Source organism: Oreochromis niloticus, linkage group LG22, assembly GCF_001858045.2.
Source record: "Oreochromis niloticus isolate F11D_XX linkage group LG22, O_niloticus_UMD_NMBU, whole genome shotgun sequence".
In the NCBI taxonomy this organism is placed as follows: domain Eukaryota; kingdom Metazoa; phylum Chordata; class Actinopteri; order Cichliformes; family Cichlidae; genus Oreochromis; species Oreochromis niloticus.
In genome coordinates, this window is record NC_031985.2 from 5,203,023 (window position 1) to 5,222,322 (window position 19,300).

At 38.3% G+C, this 19,300-nt stretch overlaps 1 protein-coding gene across 1 annotated transcript; it reads left to right on the plus strand.

Annotated features, from left to right (window-relative positions):
* The first annotated feature begins 2,717 nt into the window (after positions 1-2,717).
* On the plus strand, positions 2,718-15,748 carry LOC100704905 (CD209 antigen-like protein E). The gene is made up of 6 exons (XM_003452703.5): positions 2,718-2,931; positions 4,436-4,558; positions 6,750-6,920; positions 7,179-7,345; positions 8,406-8,521; positions 14,245-15,748. Exons 1-6 carry the CDS (start codon positions 2,823-2,825, stop codon positions 14,423-14,425), a joined length of 867 nt encoding a protein of 288 aa, XP_003452751.1. The 5' UTR covers positions 2,718-2,822; the 3' UTR covers positions 14,426-15,748.
* The last annotated feature ends 3,552 nt before the right edge of the window (positions 15,749-19,300 follow it).

Consider the following 19,300-nt stretch of genomic DNA (forward strand, 5'->3'; position numbering starts at 1 on the left):
CCATGTAAAATTTTAAAGATTTTTATCATGTGTATTTTGGAATACACACTTTTTGGAAAGGTCATCAAATTTCAGACTAAACGACTTTAATTTAGGGTATTTTAGCTGCAGTCATCCTATAAGGACTAAATATGTATGTCGATGTCGATAGATTCAAAGTGTGGAACAAGATCAAGAAAAAATCTCCAAGGGAAATAAATCATAAAGGTAAAATTTGTAACAGAAAACTCTGCCATTAGTCTGCAGCCAAACTCCTCCTGTTCAGTTTTCAGTGTGACCACATGCTTCTGACACAAACACTGTTTTACATGTTCCCTTAAATGGCCCCAAAGTGTAGAAAATAGTGATGGGAATTCCCTCTCTTTTTAGAGAACCGGCTCTTTCAGCTCCCAACCGGCTCTTCAGGTTGTTTTGTCACTTTAATTAATTTATTATCAACAACAATATAAAAATATGCACAAAAGGAATTACTAATGTAAACAAAAGTGGTTTTATTTATAAATGTTTATACATAAATATATACGGTGGCCCCTAGAGACAAAGCACATACAAACTCCAAAACAAGTACAAACTCCAAAGCACGTAGAAAGCTACCTAGATTACTTAAATTACACAATTGAAAGCATATGTGTATTGTTTGTATATTTATACACAAGCACTCATATATATTCAAATAAAAAAAAAAAATTCATTTACCTGTTACTACCACACACCAAATCCGGTCATTGGTACTTCCTGGCTTGTAGCCACTAGGATCCTGGAGCACTTCTATTGTGTTTTGGAGTTTGTACGTGCTTTGTCTCTAGGGGCCATATACTTACAATATACTTTTATTTATTCACTCCACATAAAATGTTATAAATAAATTATAAAATACAAAAACCAACAATTTATATTTCAACTTTTAACTATATGAATTTTCAGCTTTTTCCTTTTAAAGAAATTTAAAGTGAAACAACACAAAACACTACAAACCACAACAAAATAAAATATAAATTAAAATATGCAAAACAAAAAGAAGATCTCTGTCATATAGGCCTGGGATTATTTTTTTGGGAGAGTGTTTTCCTGCTTGGAATTGCATACTTAGGATTCACTGCATGAATAAACTTTATGAATCCTTTATCATCCGCAACTGAAAATACTTGTGGATGATTACTATACCTTACTAATGTGACGATGTTGTCTCTGGTTGTTGCCCCTGGCTCTCTTTCTCTCTCTTTCCCTCCCGCACTGTTCCTGTGCTACTCCGACTGTAACTACCGCCCCTGCCCCCTCTGCTCAGCGCAAGCGCAAGGCTTACGTGGGGAGTGAAGTGAAAAAAAGTGCAAGAGAGAGAGAGAGAGAGAGAGAAAAAAAGCATGGCTCCCAATAAGGAGCCGGGTTGTGTCGTTCACTTCAAAGAGTCGGGTCTAAGAGCCGTTTCGTTCGCGATCGACACATCACTATTAGAAAACACCTGTTGGCACAAATAAATGTCACGTAAAAATCCACTATAACATGCAAATGGTTCCTTAAAAATAAAATTCCTAAAATATTGTTAGAATTATGTTATTTTTACACCAGAGAAAATGTAAACTATGGGAACACAGGAAGACAAATATGTTTTGTTTTAAATAAAAAGACTGCATTTTAATGGAAAGTGAAGTTTAGGCTTTGAATTAAAAATGTTTTTGGTTCTTTTAGTTTGAAAAAATATATAGATGTGTTCTTTTTTTCTTTTTCTTTTTCTTAAAACAGTATTGTGAAGACAAAAGACCATTTTGAAAGGTCCTCTTAGCTTCCAGCTTCTCCTTCATTTCTAAAGAGTTGCCAAGGTGGATGGATCCACATTTGGTTTGGATTTATACCAAATGCCCTTTGTGAGTCTGCGTCTCCGTACTAACAACAACACCATGTAGCCATGCTTATGATCAACATGCAGTTTTTTCTAATGGCATCGTGCTACAGTGCAGTAAAGAACAAAATTTGGCTTCTGGAAAAGTTAAATTTTTTTTTTTTTAAATTAGAGTTTAAACCTAGCAAAGCATTTTACATTTGACATCATTCTGTGTGCTGATGTATTGTGGTCCAGGATACAGAAAAAATGTAGCAACTGTACAACAGTGTGAAAGTTTTAAATGTTAGGATTTTTGTGTATTTTAGGCCACTTTAAGAAAAGTCAGCAAATTTAATGCTTAACATTCTTTTGCTGTAAAATAAGAGTGTGAAGGCCATAACAGTGTTTGTTGGACAACCAGGTGGGTGACACCCAAATGTCCTGTAATGCAGTCGTGACTCTATTCATGACTCTATAGTGTTTATTTGGTTTATTTAAAGAACATTTGTTTTTGAGTCTTTCTCATTTCTTGTTTCGTGGACTTAATGGTTTGTTTACATGTTTTTGAGGTCGAATTTAACCTCTGACTGAGTGGTAATTTTGGGTGTTTTGTGCTCAGTAATTTTTCTGTACATATTATTGCTTTATTATCAGTCTTTTTGCTGGTTATTTGGGAAGGTTTTTTTTTTTTTTTTTGAGTTCCTCTGTGATTTTCTGTTTTTGTAGGTTTTTTAAGTTATTATGTTTTTTTTTTGTTTTGTAAGGATTTTCATAGCACGTAATCTCCCTTAATTCCCTTAATTTAATCTCTTTACCACTCGAGTTACAAAAAAAGTCTTTTATTTTGAAAGTTATAGCCGCAACTCACCCCCCTCTCTCACCACTGTGTTTAACCCCAGCGGTGTCAGGCCCGGGCTGTTTATAATCACAGCTGTGGTGGAGCTTTGACTCAGAGCCCGAGTCTCCACCAAGAACTTTAGTTGTTTTTCATTCTGTCATTCAAATGTCGACCACCGGGAGCTCCCTGAACTGTGAGGGGATGTACTCCCAACTCATAGACAACGAGCCCTGCCATGACGACTTGCCCCACAGGCCAGATGTGGGACACAGCGGTAAGCAGTTAAACCTTAACCCTGCAGCTGTGCCTCTGTGGAGGAATGCAGACGGTTTCGTTTATCTTTGCTTTAAAATATCTGACTTTGTCCTGTTACTGTAGACACGGTGTGTTATCACTATGGAGACAACAAAATGTCAAACTGAGATTTGTTACCTTAACTTTTGTACATGTTTATCTTCAGGTTCTCACCACTGGAGTCACTTTGCAGCTTCTCACATGAAAATGCAATTTTTCTCGTATCAGTCATTTAATTTTCGTTGTTCTGCAGGCTTTCACTGGTAATTGTTTACTTACATGTTATAAGGACAATAAAAAGATAAAGGAAAAAAAAAACATTTATTAACAGAAAACATTTTAGATATATTATCAAAGTGCTTTACAAAGTCCCAAACTCCTGTGTTACATAACAGACAAACATGATGGTGTAAAGGTGAATTAAATCTTTATGGTTTACATACTCAAGTATATGGTTTTATACTCGCAGCCTCCTCCTTCCTCCTTCCGTGGGAACATTAGTGGTTTTCTTTGAACCAGCCCTGAGCTTTTAGATAATAAATCCAACTTTAATACACACTGGAGTCAGTCTGCAATAAGAGTAAAAGACTAAAACTGTGAAGCCAAAATATAGTTTTATTTATTTATTTAATTAATTGTTAATTAAATAATATGCAGAAACTGAGTATGAGTTCAAAATGCAGCCATGGCAGCAGCAGGCTAAGCTCAGTCACTAACAGGCAGATGTGTCAAAGGGCCCAATCAAAGCTCTCATGTTTATTTGTTTGTTTGTTTTCAATTCAGTTTGTGGATTTCCTTTTTTTCAGATGAGCTTTTATTCTTGTAAAGTATTCCTTGTAGTTTGGTTTTAGGTAACTACTGGAATAGCTTTCTTTCATGTTTTTGTGTGCATATTAAGGCCCTTTGTGATGGTTTTGTTTGCTTTTGTGTTTTTATATTATGGACATGGTGGTTTTTGTCTGGTGACATAATGCTTTTATTCTTCCATCCTGAATTTTTAATATAAAAGTGACCTTTGGTAAATAATGAAGTAGAACGTTTAAAATCTATTATTTACTAACATTTATAATTTTCAGATAGATGAATATGCAGTAGTTGTAAGTCTTTCACTTACCCAAAAACAAATAATAAATTCCTACCTGCATCATGCTTTGTTAGATAATTATAAATGTCAAACGCATCGCCCTGAAAGCGATCCGAGTCCTCTGTGGAAAAAGAGCTCCACTGCACGGACTGCTTGGTCATCAAAAAGTGTGAATATATTTATATGTCAGGTTAAAAAAAGGTCAGTGTTGTCAGTGTTGCAGAACAAAAAAGGATTTTTCTTTTCTTAAAGGTACTTACTCTAAATTCCTGTGTTTAAAGGTTGTTTTAAATCTTACAGAATTAACTGAAACTATCATCCATATATGTGAAAATAACTTCTCTAAATTGTGCTGAAGCAGTGTTTTAATAAACCGTCTTTCTCTTCCCATCACCTGCAGTTCATCCTGTGATGCAAATGTTCCCCAGGCCGAGTGGTCCCGGGCTGTACCGCCTCGCCACCATCTGCCTGGCAACGCTGTGCGCCGTCCTGCTGATCTCCATCATAGCCGTCACTGCACACTGTGAGTACACAACTGTCCAACTTTACTGACAAACCTTTGAACGCAATTCTTGTTTTTTAAGTCGTTAAAGATGTATGTTGTACAATCACTGGAAAAACAACCATTCAAAGAAATTCGATAAAAAATTCATGCCTGTGATGGTAAATGGCCTGTATTTGTATAGCGCTTTACTAGTCCCTAAGGACCCCAAAGCACTTTACACAACCAGTCATCCACCCATTCACACACTGGTGATGGCAGCTACATTGTAGCCACAGCCACCCTGGGACGCACTGACAGAGGCGAGGCTGCCGAACACTGGCGCCACCGGGCCCTCTGACCACCACCAGTAAGCAGTAGGTGAAGTGTCTTGCCCAAGGACACAATGACCGAGACTGTCCAAGCCGGGGCTCGAACCGGCAACCTTCCGATTACAAGGCGAACTCCCAATTCTTCACACGATCGCCCCGTGATGAGTGTTTGTAAACCTCTGACCACATGTAGAAACTCGCAGTTAAAACCATAAATTGTAGAGTTTGTGTTCTGAGGTCACAGACCAAAAAAGAGCTAAAAGCTTTTTATTATAGATTTTCATGCATCCAGCTTATTTTTGGAAACTGGAGGAGTCGTCCCCTGCTGGCCAGTAGGAAGAATGCAGGCTCATGGCTGATTTGGTTGACTGATTTTTAATTTACTGGAATCATCAGGTCAAAATTGTGTTTTGTTAATTTCCTGTGAAAGAAATAACTCCATGAAGAGTTTTTATTTCTAATCACAATATCGTGCGTGCTAGCGTGCTGAGACTTTACATGGTGAACATGGTATTCGTTATACTGCCAAGCTAATAATGTCATTGTAACCAAGTTAGCATTGCAACCAGTACAACCTCACCTATGAATATTCTTCCAGTATGTGTTTCATGTTGGCTGAAAATACACTATATTGTGTATAAATATTCACTCACTCATCCAAACCACTGAATCATTCGGATCACCTCTATGGCCAACATTTGTGAAAGAATGGGTCGCTCTCAGGAGCTCCACTGTGGTACCCTGATAGGCTGCCATCTGTGCAACAAGTCCAGCTGTAAAATTTGCTCGCTACTAAATATTTCACAGTAAGCTGTTAGTGTTATTATAACAAAGTGAAAGTGATTGTGGATTACAGCCACGATCAGTGGATGCTGAGGTGCAGAGTCAGAAGCTACAGACTTCGGGTTTGGCATTTGAGAGCAGTATATGCCTGTGCCAGGTGTAAGGTTTGGTTCAGGGGGGATTATGGTGTGGGGTTGTTTCTCAGGAATTTGGCCGGCCCCCTTAGTTCCAGTGAAATGAACTCTTAATGTTTCAGCATACCAAGACATTAAGGACAATTACATGCTCCCAACTTTGGGGGAGCAGCTTGAACATGGCTCCTTCCTGTTCCAACATCACTGCGCACTAAACACAAAACAAGGTCCACAAAGACATGAATCAGACATGAATCAGACATGAATGGCCTGCAGAGAGTCCTGACCTCAACACGATAGAAACTTTGCAATGAATTCTCTAATTCATTTACTGATGGTCAGTCACTGACGTTGGAGTCAAGCCTCCAACTTCAGTGTCTGACCTCACAAACGTGCTTCTGGGAAAATAGTCAAAATTCCCATAAACACTCCTAAACCTTGTGGAAAGCTTTCTCAGAGAGGAAGCCTTTATAGCTGTAAAGGGTGGGCCCATGTTATATGGATTAACCCTAGAACACTATCGCTATAAATAGTAACACAATCACTAATGCCGGGTGATTTTTACCCGATATAATATAACCAATAAAAAGTAATCAAATATATCAAAATATGACAACACATGACAAATTAGAGTGGTCTTCTTTTACTTTCAACTGTGCCATGTCTAACAAAATGAAAAAAAAAACCTCCTAAAACAAAATAATGACTCTGGAAAGCTGGTCTTTGGTCCACCCATTCCTGGGAAATTTGAGACTTCCATGGTGAAGGCACAGGCTCCTCGACACGCAAACAGCTGCAGGAGAGAGAAATCATGTAAATGTATTTGCTCGGGTGTAAATCACCCGGCGATAATGTTCTAGGGTTAAGAATGGTATGTCACTCAAATTCATACATGTGTGAAGGAAGACAAGCAAATACTTTTGGCAGTATATTGTAATCTTTCAGCACAGTACTGTATGTAACTTACTTTCATACTTCTAACAGATAAAAACAAACCTCAGGGTGGTGGTGAGGCATCCTTAGCGAAGCAGACACAGGAGGCAAACGTCTCAGCTCTGACAGCGTCCATCGCCAAACTGCAGCAGGAGAAACATAAGCTGCAGAAAGAGAAGGAGGAGCTGCAGGCCAAGCTCGCTGCAAAGATGGCTACTAAAGGTAGACTCCTTATTTTTCTTTATCATTTTCGTTCATGCATCTTTGTACAGCCACAAGAATGAATCGTCTCTATGAGCTTTCAAACACAGACTGGATCATTTCAATAAGACTTTAGTCTGATTTAATTTAAGATTACATTTTTGTAATCCATCTAGCAAGTATAGTGAATCAATTACCAGCCGTTGATTAAATATCTGAACATCAGTTTTTCTTGTTAGTATCATGTTGCACCAATTTCCTTCTTCCTTGTCTCATCAGCTCCTGCCGTGGTAACGAGGGCTCCTATCGTCTGCCCCAACGACTGGCACCTCTTTAACAACAGCTGTTACTTAATCTCCAGGAACTCGCGGGATTGGCCGGAGAGCAAGTCATTCTGTGAGAGCAAAGGCGCTCACCTGGCCATCATCCACACACCTGAGGAGCAGGTACAGTTTGATAAATTTCATTATGTTGACTACAATACTGTCATCTCCAAAGAAACTGAACAAAATAAGCTACTAACACACAGTCTTCAGATACAGGCACTAGTATCTTACATGTGTTCTTGTTTTTCTCTGCACTGGGAGGCTTAACATGAATAATGACTTATTCACACAAGGTCACCACAGAGTTTTAGACCGGATGCTGTACCTGATACAACCCCAAAGGGATCAAACAGTGGATCTTTTGCTTTTTAGATGAATGTGTAAACTTCTACGCTATGGAGTCACTTTTTTCGACACTACTTATTTAAAAGTAAAAAAGCTTCCTGTACAAAGATCTGTTCCCTTGCATACAGTTTCTGTATATCTTTTTTATACAAGTTCATATCTTTGATAAAGATTCCAGCTGTGTGTTTTTGGTATTTCCATTTTTGTGTTTTAAAACCAGATGTGAGGAGCATGGTGGGAATCTAACTGAGAGGCTGAGGCTCTGACTTGTCAATCTTAAAGTATACCCTGATTTATTATGTTCTGTGACTTGGATGCTCCCCTAATTTTCAACACACATACACACAGATCTTTTACTACAGTATCACACATTTTGGTTCTCACATGCACATCTGACAGGAAACGTCTTGAACATTGCAGAGCGTCAGCAGCATGGACGCTGTGTGTTGCTTGGCTTTAATCATCCATAAAAAAACATTAAACAGTGGCGGATTCCTTCCTGACCTTCTTTCACTTTCAGCTCCAAACCATTGTGCTTTCCACTAAAGATACAGTCATGCTGTATAAAGCTCGGCTAGTTTAGCAGTTCAGTTCTGCTGTATGCATGTGGTGCTCAGGGCCAAGGAGAGATACACTGATTTCTGGCTTTTTTTCTTTGACAACAAGAAAGCATTACTTCTGCCTCATTTGGGCTTTTGTGGAATTTTCTCATATAAACTTCCTGTAAACAGAGCAAGGAAAGAGCTGACTCTATAAATGCCCTTTACTATATAAAGGTCATTACTGATTAATGCTTTCTTGAATGTGAATGCTTCCTCTGTATGTTTCCTTTCAGACATTTCTATGGAATCTTCTTCCCAGAGGACACTGGAACTCCTACTGGTTTGGAATAACTGACGGAGAAACAGAAGATGAGTGGAAATGGGTCGACGGCACTCCGGTGATCGGAGGGTAGGTCGTTTCTTTCTCTGCTTACCTTCCTCCCAACCTGTTCAGGGCTAAAACTTAACAAGTGGCTATGTTAGCATTGCCTTACAACACGATGCAATGTGCTTACAGTGTGAATGAAAAACAAGGTTGGTGCCAAATGAGTTGACCTATTGGGCATTATTGCAAAGCAGCAACAACAGCTGTTCTTTTTGGGCAGATTCGTTTTTCCTTTGGTTCAGTTTCTTTTTTTTTTTGTTCCTGCTTTGGACAATAACGCAACTATAGCGACAATAAACACAACAGTGTGAAAAGTTTTGAAATGCGTTCTGATAAAACTTTGCAGGCGTGTCTTCAAGATGTTAACTCAATGATCCATCGGTCAAAAATTAACAAAAAATCTTCTAACTTAGAAACGAAGATTCTGACAAGTGCGGTGTGCACTGTCAACATACGCACAATCCCATACAAAGATTTAAAATATCATGCCACACCTCTGACCTCCTTCAACGCATAAAGGCAATGATATACCGTATAAGGCTTCTGAATATCAGGCTACTTATATCAGGACCTCTGAACTCATCTTCAAATAAAACTTTTGTATCTTTTATCTTTAAAACTTACTGTCTTTGTTTTTATTGGCAACATTTAGGATATGGGGAGTCTAAATATCACATTATAGTTTAAATCCAAATATGATGTCATATTTGACCTGTAACCTCACTTGTGATTGATTGATTTTGATTGATGATTTATGATGATTAATTACTCATTAACAAAAAGTTATACTTACATATATTATTATTATTATTATTATTATACAAAATGTTGACTTTGTTTTAGCAATGCTTACATTTCCCCTGTGGTCTCTCACGCTCCATCCGCAGTGGCTCTGTGCCCCAGCAGTGTAAGAACAACTGGGATTCAATCATTTAAGGCCAGCAGATTTATTTGCCACTGATGCTCTGAAATATGTTTACTGTATGTCAACACACTGACTTCAACAGGAGAAAAAACTTGGAGCTCTTTGTTTGTAAAGAGTGACTGATTATCTTCTAGAGTAAATAGACAGTGTGTACTCTGAGAAGTACATGCAGTAGACTATCTAAAAAGTGCAAAAGTTTAGAAAATGTGTAGAATTGAATTATCCATTTGGAATGGATTAAAACCATAGTACAGGGCATGAATAGAAATAAATATGGTCAGGAGCTTCTGTGCAATAAACTTCTTTCACCTCACATCTGTGGAGACACACAGCTAGAGAAACACTCACACACAGACAGACTAAGCATAACTTTAACCTCAGAACACTGATCTGTAACACACACACGATATTTACTCTGTCAGCAGCACAGTGGTGGCTGCCAGGCTTATTCAAACTAAAAGACAAATGAAGAAATTTGGTGCAGGCAGCAGATAAAAACAGGGAAGTGGATAAAATGATATTCAAAGTCAGCAATTTGTGGTCCTATGAACCGTAAACTATTGCATGAATCAGCATGAAAATTTGGTCCAATTCAGTCTTAAGAACTTTGCTGTCCTTGATTCTTCTTCATATTTTGCTTTTTACCAAATTTATATTCACTTGATTAGTTTTAGCACAGTTCAGGAAATATCATCCTACAGTTAGGTCCATAAGTTTGTGGAAATGTACACATTATTTTTTAAAACTTATGGACCTCTCTACACCATCACAATGAATTATACATGAAACAATCAGGATGGGATTGAAATGCAGACTTTCAGTTTCAGTTTTAAGGGTTTAACAAAAGCTTTGCATGAACATTTGAGAGACTGAAAATTAATTTGACGACTGACTGTGCAGCAGTTTCAAGGCCAGGATGTGTCCCCTCGCTGTTTCTGTGGCAGATTAAGCAAATAAAAGGTCCTGAGCTTGTATTTGGCAGCTGTTCACTGGAACTCAATATAAGTTTGTTTATCCAAGTGACGTAGGCATCATCAGGCTGACAAAATTAATGAAACTGTCGATGGAAAACAACAACGTTACGAGTGGCCAAATCAACAATCTGGTACATTCTTAAAAAGAATGAATGTAGTGGTCGGCTCAGCAGCACAGAAAGACCACAGAAGAAAACTATGACAGAATCATTGCTGTCATCACTGATATGACAGAGGTTACCGGTCTGACCAGCGACATCCCAGTGGTCAAGTCAAACGCGGCGCTACTGAACACTGGACACACCGAGACGCACTGCTGCTCTCCTCCTCATCTTGCTCAAAGTCACATGCTCAAAGTCACTAGACATGACCCTTTTTTAGCCTGAACACTGGGTTTCTTCACCTTATTTAAAAGTAAAGATGTTCAATAGGGAAACAAAAAGTGCAGCAGAGTCACTAAAGAGTTAAATGTTGTACTGCAGCTCCACATGTTAGATAACAGCTGGAGGGAGAGCGGGGTCAGGGCTGCCTGATTTGCAGCAAACAGCAGTTCTGAGCAGCTTCATCAGGCTGCCGTAGACCCTGACCTTTGAACTCCAATAAAAAAATATGAGCCAAGCTGGGAACTTTGCAAAGGTTGTTTTTCATGAAAATGCAAAGTGTGGTTTTCTTCGTCTCCTGGTTATTGCAAAATGTTTCACTGTATCTCTGAGTTGCTTCATTTGCTCTGGATGTTACTTCTGCTTCACCTCACAGACGCACTGTACATTTTTCCCAACTTGTGCCAAGTCAACAGATTTTCTAAGAACCATCTGATTTCTCTTCCTCTATTTGTAGATGACCAACCTGTTGATATTCCTGTTTTGTCCTTTTCTTCCTCTTTAGGGTAATTTTTTTAAAAGTTTTTTTTCCTTGTGACGTTCTGATTCATCTAAGATATTTTTGTATAATTTGACCTTTTGTTTTATTGTTTCTGCCTTAAGCTGTCCAGACTGTGTTTCCGTACAGACGTAAAGAAAAATAATCTGCAGTTAGGGCCACACTCTGTTGCACAAAGACAGATTTTTTTGTAGTTTTCCATTATACGCTACCACAGGGTTTTAAATCAAACAGTTGATTGAACAATTAGCACGTCGAGGCAACTGCTGTTGTGAATTGGTGGTGTATGAATAAAATTTATTTGAATTAACTTAAAGTGCAGACTATCAACTCTAATCAAAGAGGTTTTACAAAAAAAAGGTGTTTAGGAAATGACAGTCGTTTCCTAAACACTTTCAGGTTTTCAAAATGAAATGGACAACTGACTATCAGGCAGGTGAAGCCTACTCTGAAGTTGGTCAAAGTGTTGACTTTTTATTTAATAGCCTTCACTAAAAGAGACATGCACAGATGAAACCAAGATGAGCTTGCACCAGAATGATTTAAGGACAAAAGTATGGATAAGGAGAGAAAAAGCTCATGATCAGAAGTATCACATCATCTGTCAAACATGGGGGAAGCAGCGTTATCACATGACCACAGATGGCTGCCATTGGAACCAAATTCTAGTATTTATTGAGGTGTGACTGCTGATAGTAGGATGAAAGTGTACAGGGCTGCAGTCTCTGCTCAGGTTCAGACTAATGACCCAAAGCATGCGCCAAAAGTGACCCAAGAGCTTCTCGAGGCTAAGAAATGGGACATTCTACAATGGCCAAGTCAGTCAGCTGATCTCAAAAGAGCACGCCTTTTAATTACTAGAGATAGTGCTAAAATGTAGTTACAAGAAGCACAACTTTGAAGCGTAACTATCTTCAGCAGGTACTCGTATTCTTTGCAGCCAAGAAAACAGGGTTATAACAAAGCAGAAGCAGTTAAGTTTGCATACGGACGTGATCTTTAATCGTTTTTACTAAACCCAGTGATTGTGAACAGTAAAGATCTGGAACAGTGTTTCAGCATCTTCAGTTGAGGATGAATTAAATCTAATAGCCAATTTAATGTAGAATGCAGTCAGTTTTCATGTGCTGCGGTTTGGTGGTCCTTTTAGCTGATGCCACAGTTAAGTCACCACATGATTCCTGCTTGCACGTATCCTTTTGTCAGTTTCATGCATTCATGGTTCTGATGTCATGAAAGTTTTCTTTGTGGTATTTCGACATCTAGCTCCGATTATGCTGGAGTGAGCATAACAGGAGCAGTGGGTAGTTTAAAATTCTAACAGCTCATTGTATACGATGCACGAACTGTCTCTGCACAGTTTGGCACACAGTCTGCCTGCTCGCTAGCTAAAGGTAAAAGGGTTTTAATTTCCAATGAAAAAAACAAAACATTAAAGTAGCATAACTTCACTCTCTGAGATGGACAAAAATCTCACATATAATACATTATTTCAGTGTTATTCAGAATTTATTGGGGATAGTAAGTGTAAATTAAACTGTGTAGTCTGCAGTATTGTTGTTCAATTCATAGCGATAAACTATGTTGCACACTGTTATACTCTTGGTAGCAGCTAAAGTCCTGGGTACCACCACAGACATCATAAGAGGAAGCCACTTTTTTTCAGTTCACAACCGTGAACTGAAATTTATGAGAGAATTTTACAAAAGTAAAGATGGTAGTGGAAACATAACTTCCACTCTATCTGAGTGTGAAGCAAACTTGTCTGTGGTTTTCATTAGATTTGACAGGATATTTTGTACATAGACTTTTATTTGTCGCTGACCTCAAAGATGAAAGTTAATTTAGAATACGCTGCAAAAACATAAATATAAGAGATTAGATGTATTTAAATATCATTGCTGTGTATGTGGGATTGCTTCTAGATGGAGACATTTAAGCTGATGAAGTAACAATTGTTGGATTAAACCATTATACTTAAAATTTTCTAGATCAGGGGTCTCCAACTCCAGGTCTCAGGGGCCGGTGTCCTGCAGGTTTTAGATGTGTCCTTGATCCATCACAGCTGATTTAAATGGCTAAATGACCTCCTCAACATGTGTTGAAGTTCTCCAGAGGCCTGGTAATGAACTAATCATTTGATACAGGTGTGTTGACTGAGGGTGAGATCTAAAACCTGCAGGACACCGGCCCTTGAGGCCTGGAGTTAACACCCCTGGTCTATATGCTGAAAAATAGCCATATAAATGAGCAACATATATTGTAGAATGTAGTTTCTAAATCCTTAAGAGCAGGAAACATACGACAAGGCCGGCAGCTGATCACAGCCTGGAATCTACTGAAGATGACAACAGTAATTATTATGTGACCTAATTCTAATTAAGTATTTCCTCCTGCTGCTCGGCTACATCAGGATAAAGGGTCCAACTTTAAAGCCTTTATATACCTAATGGAAAAGTCTTTCTTTCTTTTTAATTAAAAGTATTAAAATTATGAACCCATGAAGAAAAATAAAAGGTTTCCTGAAGGATTAAAACTATAATCTCTGGGGTAAGTAGTGCAATGATACCTCCAGCTTCAAAATGTGGCATTTTAATTCCACGTGCGATGATCATGTTCAGGGAAACAAAAATAGGAGGGAGGAAAATGTGTCCATCTCTAAAACTGGACTAAACATGAATTTAGACTTTGTTGCTCTGTTACTTTTGCCAAAGTTGCTCAAATCTAAGAGATGAACAGAAGCTGTCAGTGGGTGCTGAAAGCAAACTGTCCAGATTGAAAAATAATCTTAGGAGGCAAAAGAAGTGGTGTTTTTGTAAATTACACTGCACTATAGGAATAAAACTGCCCTTGCTCTTCTTCTTGCCATGTTTAACATGAACCATCAGATCCAGGGTGAACATGAGTGTATGTTAAAAGTTTTTATACATGTCGATGTGTTTCTGTCCCTTTCTCTCTCCGTACTGTAGTTTCTGGGAGGAGGGTGAGCCCAACAACCACATCAATGAAGACTGCGGCTACATCGTGAAAACACGTGTGTTGGAGCGAGTGGCGATCCGGAGCTGGTATGACGCCCCCTGCAGCATGTACTTACCCTTCATCTGTGAGAAGGAGATGGGCCCCGGCGCGAGCACTGCCATACCACACTAAGAAAACCAGTTAGTATTTTTTACTGGCTGCTTGGGTTATCTGTCACAGTGTAGTCAGGTCATCAACACTTATTTACCTTTTTGCATTTAATTAACTTGTGCCATTTGTGCTCACTGCTCATTATTTGTGACGTGTGTGGATAGTTTGCTCTGTCCACAAGCATGAACACAACAGAGATGGAGTGTCAAAATACATTTACAGTGCTGTCAAGTCCCTGAAGTACCGTGTAGCAGTCAGGACTGCAGTATGGACTGACAACCAGGTTCATGTCCACATGAGGCCCTGATCTTTCAGACTCATGTGCAGCTCTGTGCCCTCATACAGACGGTAATGCAAAGAAACTGGGTCTCTTCAAAAGCTTTATCATTTTTGTATGAAATAGCTGGTTTTGAAAAGTGGTGCGAGAAACTAAAACATTATAACTCTACTTTAGTAATAGTACAAAACCTTTAGTATTCATTTATACTTAAATTAAAACAATCATTATGTAGAACTATATACATTAAAATATTGGCTGATTATTGATTAGTTATATGTATCTCACTTTAAATTTAAGCTTTATAACAGCACAGCATTATATAGTCCTAGAATTTTATTTTAACATCTGCAATAAATAATAACTAAAGCTTTAAAAGAAACTGTATGAAGTTAAAAGAAAATGTGTTTGTATTCAAAGCACAGTGGAGAAGATTACACTGGGACTCTCTGTGCTCAGTGGCATTAACAGGAGTAACACCCGCCCTCCTCTGGACGTGTCGCTGGCCTTAAACTGCATAATTATTTGTATATATTTTTATATGATTCACTTTCAGACTTAAATCAGGGATTCAAGCTAATTATAAATGCTTTTAAATGTTTTATATTTGGAATCAGATATGAATTGTGTTAGAGGTCTGTGTTTATATACTGTACATAAATACACATCATGTTTGATCTGTGTGTGATGTAGCCACATGTGTAACATTCCTCTCTTTGAAGATGTACTTTGAGAAGTAAAAATGTTTGTTGTCCCGTAGCGTGAATAAGGATTGTATTTTCTCCATGTGTGTCAGCTGTTGCTGTCACTCATAGTTATATCTGCCATGTGAATACAAAAAGTGCACCTATCCTGTCCTGACCTTTGGTTGGAGCAGACATGTGCAGTCTGTTAATGATGAATCTGCTCTCTTCATGAAACATGATGGCTTGTTTGTAACATCTCCTCCCAGCACTGCTGTTGTTGCCCTGCAGGTGGCGCTGCTACCACAATCAGCCTGTCAGGATGTTGACTACAGCAGAGTCTGTGGACTAAAATTACAAAATATTAAAATAAGTCACTTAAAATAACTTATGTGTATAATTTCTTCCTGCTGAGAAATAATTTCCTGTAAAGTTGCTGAAATGAAAAACACAGTTTGAATGTTTTAGATTGTGTTTTTAGATTAAATCAGTTTTAGAGTCGTTCCCTGAGGGAAAAGTCATTTATTGTGATTTATTATTTTCTATCTGGTCAACAAAATGAATATAAATATAATTTAGATATATAAGATATCATGATGAAAAAAAATCTAGTTATCTATTCTAATTCATTTTTATTTCACTTCTCCTTCACTATATCAGCTTTTTTATTATCATTATTATTTACATGTACAAAAAACAAGTCTCAAACGTCTCATTCCTTCCTTGCCGAGCTGAAAGACCCACATTCCCTCATCTCGTCTGCTTCCTGTTTTGTTAAAGTGGGTCAAAATCCTCCCTGAATGAAGAGTGTTTGCTGAGCCCTGCGTTTGTACTCCAGCTCCTGAGCTTGTTACCACATGGAGTTTTCAGGAAGTCAATTAGCCCTTTTCTGTCATGGTTCATTAGCTTGGGTTGGAGGAACACGCTGACTCCTTACTGACACTGTTATAATAATGTTCAACCAGCAAATCACACCAGGAAGATTTCAAGTGATCACTGATGAAAATTATTATACAAAGAGCTCAAATAGCATCTACAGTTATCCAAACTGAACACTTTGACAGTCATAATTCTTCTGTTTATGAACGTATTAGTATAAGTTAGTATAAGTTTGTCCGATTTTTTATTTTTCAGGAAGTAAGGTTATATAAGTAGGGAACAGTGTGTCCCAGCTGTCGTCCACTTTACAGCTGAGAGCTCGTTTTGAGGTCAAAATGTGGTGAGTATGTTGGAGCATAAACAGATCACATGACAGATTAACAAGAGGTGTTTTTGGTGGAGTTTTATTCTAGCTTGTGGTTTGCTTTATAATGAAGGGAACAGATTTCAGTTAGATAATATTTAATATAAAAAAATATACAAGTTGTATAATTTAAAACACTTCACATATTTTCAGCACAAGTTCAGTGCACGACACTCAGTGGCACGAATCAACATATTTACACTCTGTTTCATCTCTATGACTACTTACACCATTCATAACAACTGTACTTTTTATATTTACCTCTTTAATAACTCACTCATTGAGTGTGGAAGTTTGCATTATTAGGGGGTGTGGCCTATTTCCACTCACTAGACTGGACCCCTGGCGTTGGTGCCTTTAGGAGCTCACAGATATTATGGATGTTTTATGGATTATTGTATTTGTGGATTGAAGCTCTAGTATTTCATTTTTATGTTATGTTGCCCCTATAGCAGGTTTCTGTGTCTGTGCAATGGACCTGCACAGTCTATGTTGATGCCATCTGATAACTGAGCCCTGCATTATTTTGTAGTTTTGGCTCAAAATAAGATGGTCGGTGTGATGAAATTCAGGCTTCAGAACTGAGAATTAAATATCAGGCACCGACACTTTATTTTCTACACAGGTGGAGAAAGAACAAAAGGAGATTTACAAATCAAATCCCTAAATTAAATTTACCTACAGCTGTCAGCACATCCCTGTAGATTTGTCTCAGGCGTCACGTCTAAATGGATTTAAAAGAGATCTAAAAAAGTTTACAAAACATTTTCTTAAGTGCTGACTGTATTCTTCATATTGCATATAGTATACTTGATTATATTGTTCCTGAAAGACTTTCCTGTCTTTCTTAAGGACACCTACTGTTGATAGTTGGTTCACAAAGGCCATTAAAACTTTGTTTGACTTGTTAAGAAAAAACAAGCACTGCTGCATAACACTGATGTTGCTGTGTGACATCATCAGACCAGATCCTAAACCTGTTGCATCAACTGCTTAAAACAGGACACCACCCGAGGTGAAGCTTAAGCTAGAAGTCCTCATTAGAGGAGGCCGTCGAACGTCATTGTTGATTTCAGCACGCACCTACGATCATAAAGGATGGATTACCTGGTATTTAACCAATAGGATGTGAGTTGCGACTTGAAGTAACTGGACTGCATTTGCTGAGCAGAGTTGTAAACAGTTTCCAAGTGTTTAAACATGTTCAGCAGACAGTCAACTGGAACGCTGTCAGTTAGAAACAGCTAAGCTTGAAAGTGTCATGACAGGATCAAACCTCAGTCACTGTTTGCTGTGCAAATGACCGTCTGTTCTCAACACACATGCTTGTTAAATGTTTTATAAAAAACAGGCGTAAGCTTAAAATATTTCACATGAAATCACTTCAAGGGAAAAGTCAGTGTTGGAAAGTGAATAACTGAAGTATTCATTTACAGAACACCAGGCCCTGTGATAATAAAACATATGTGGTAAATAAGTCGTGTAGTAGCGTATTTCATGTCAATACAAACCATAAAAACAAACTACAGAATATAATGCCTCCCCATAGCAGAAATAAAGAAAACGTTTTGGTGTCTGTAGGCAAAGTTATACATTTTAAGTAATTGGTGAGGATAATTTTAACCCTGGCTGTTTGCAGAGCAAATCACTAATGTGTGGCATCAGTGCTGTTGGAGTGTTTTTAATTATCTGAGAAATAACGTGGCTCGTTGTGCTGTAACTGGACAAGAAGTGAGAGATTAGTTCTTGTTTTATATTTGCATGTGTCTGTGTCACAGGTGACTGCATCTGTGCACTGCATTCATACAGTTTACAGGTGATGCACTTAGTTAACTATGTTAGCATCCCAACGTGGGCCCCGTGTGCTCACTCTGACCTCTGACCTTCTTCTGGAATGAATGAGGGGACTGATCTAAAGGAAGTTTTCTATCCCCAGTTTTCTTAGATAAAAATCATGGAACTTTGCCCTGAAGCTGCAAGTCTGATTAAAAGATGCTAAGAGGGCGGAGCCAAGATCAGCTCACGTGGAAGACGAGTACCCGCTCTGCAGGACACGACCCAAAACCTCTCTCATGTTCTCTCTCAGAGTCTGCATCCAAACAGATCTAATGTCCTGCTCTCCTGCATGTCTGTCTACTGCTGATTTTATTTAATTTTTTTCCATAATAAACCTATAGTAAAGGAGAAAGACTGCTTGATATGAAGAATTGAATCTTTATAAGGAACTTGAATTTCTTCCAGTCTTGAATTAAAATTGCAGCATCAAAGTTTTTAATTTTGAGACAAAACCTTTGCGTTTGACTCTTGATTCACTTTCCGTCCGTGCCTTTGCTGTGTGTCAGGTGTGACGCGCGTTCAGCCTGACCTCCTCTAATTCCCTAATGAGATTGCCCGTCCCCGGATATCCTATTAGACCCTGATTAACTGGGCTCAGCTCATTAGCTCCGACAAACCAATTCACCCCCTCTGTAAACCTCCGCCTCGGTCCATCTCTCCATTCCTGCTCCCACATCCAAAAACATGCAGTGCAATGTCAGGAATCAAGGCACCAATGTCACCTCTCTGCTATCACAGGGCATTCAAAGCATACGTACCAATGCACCAATTAATAAAACTGCTAGATACTCAAATGAATATCTGTAATATCTTAAATTTGTGGAAAAAGAACAAACAGTTGTGGAAATTAAAATGAA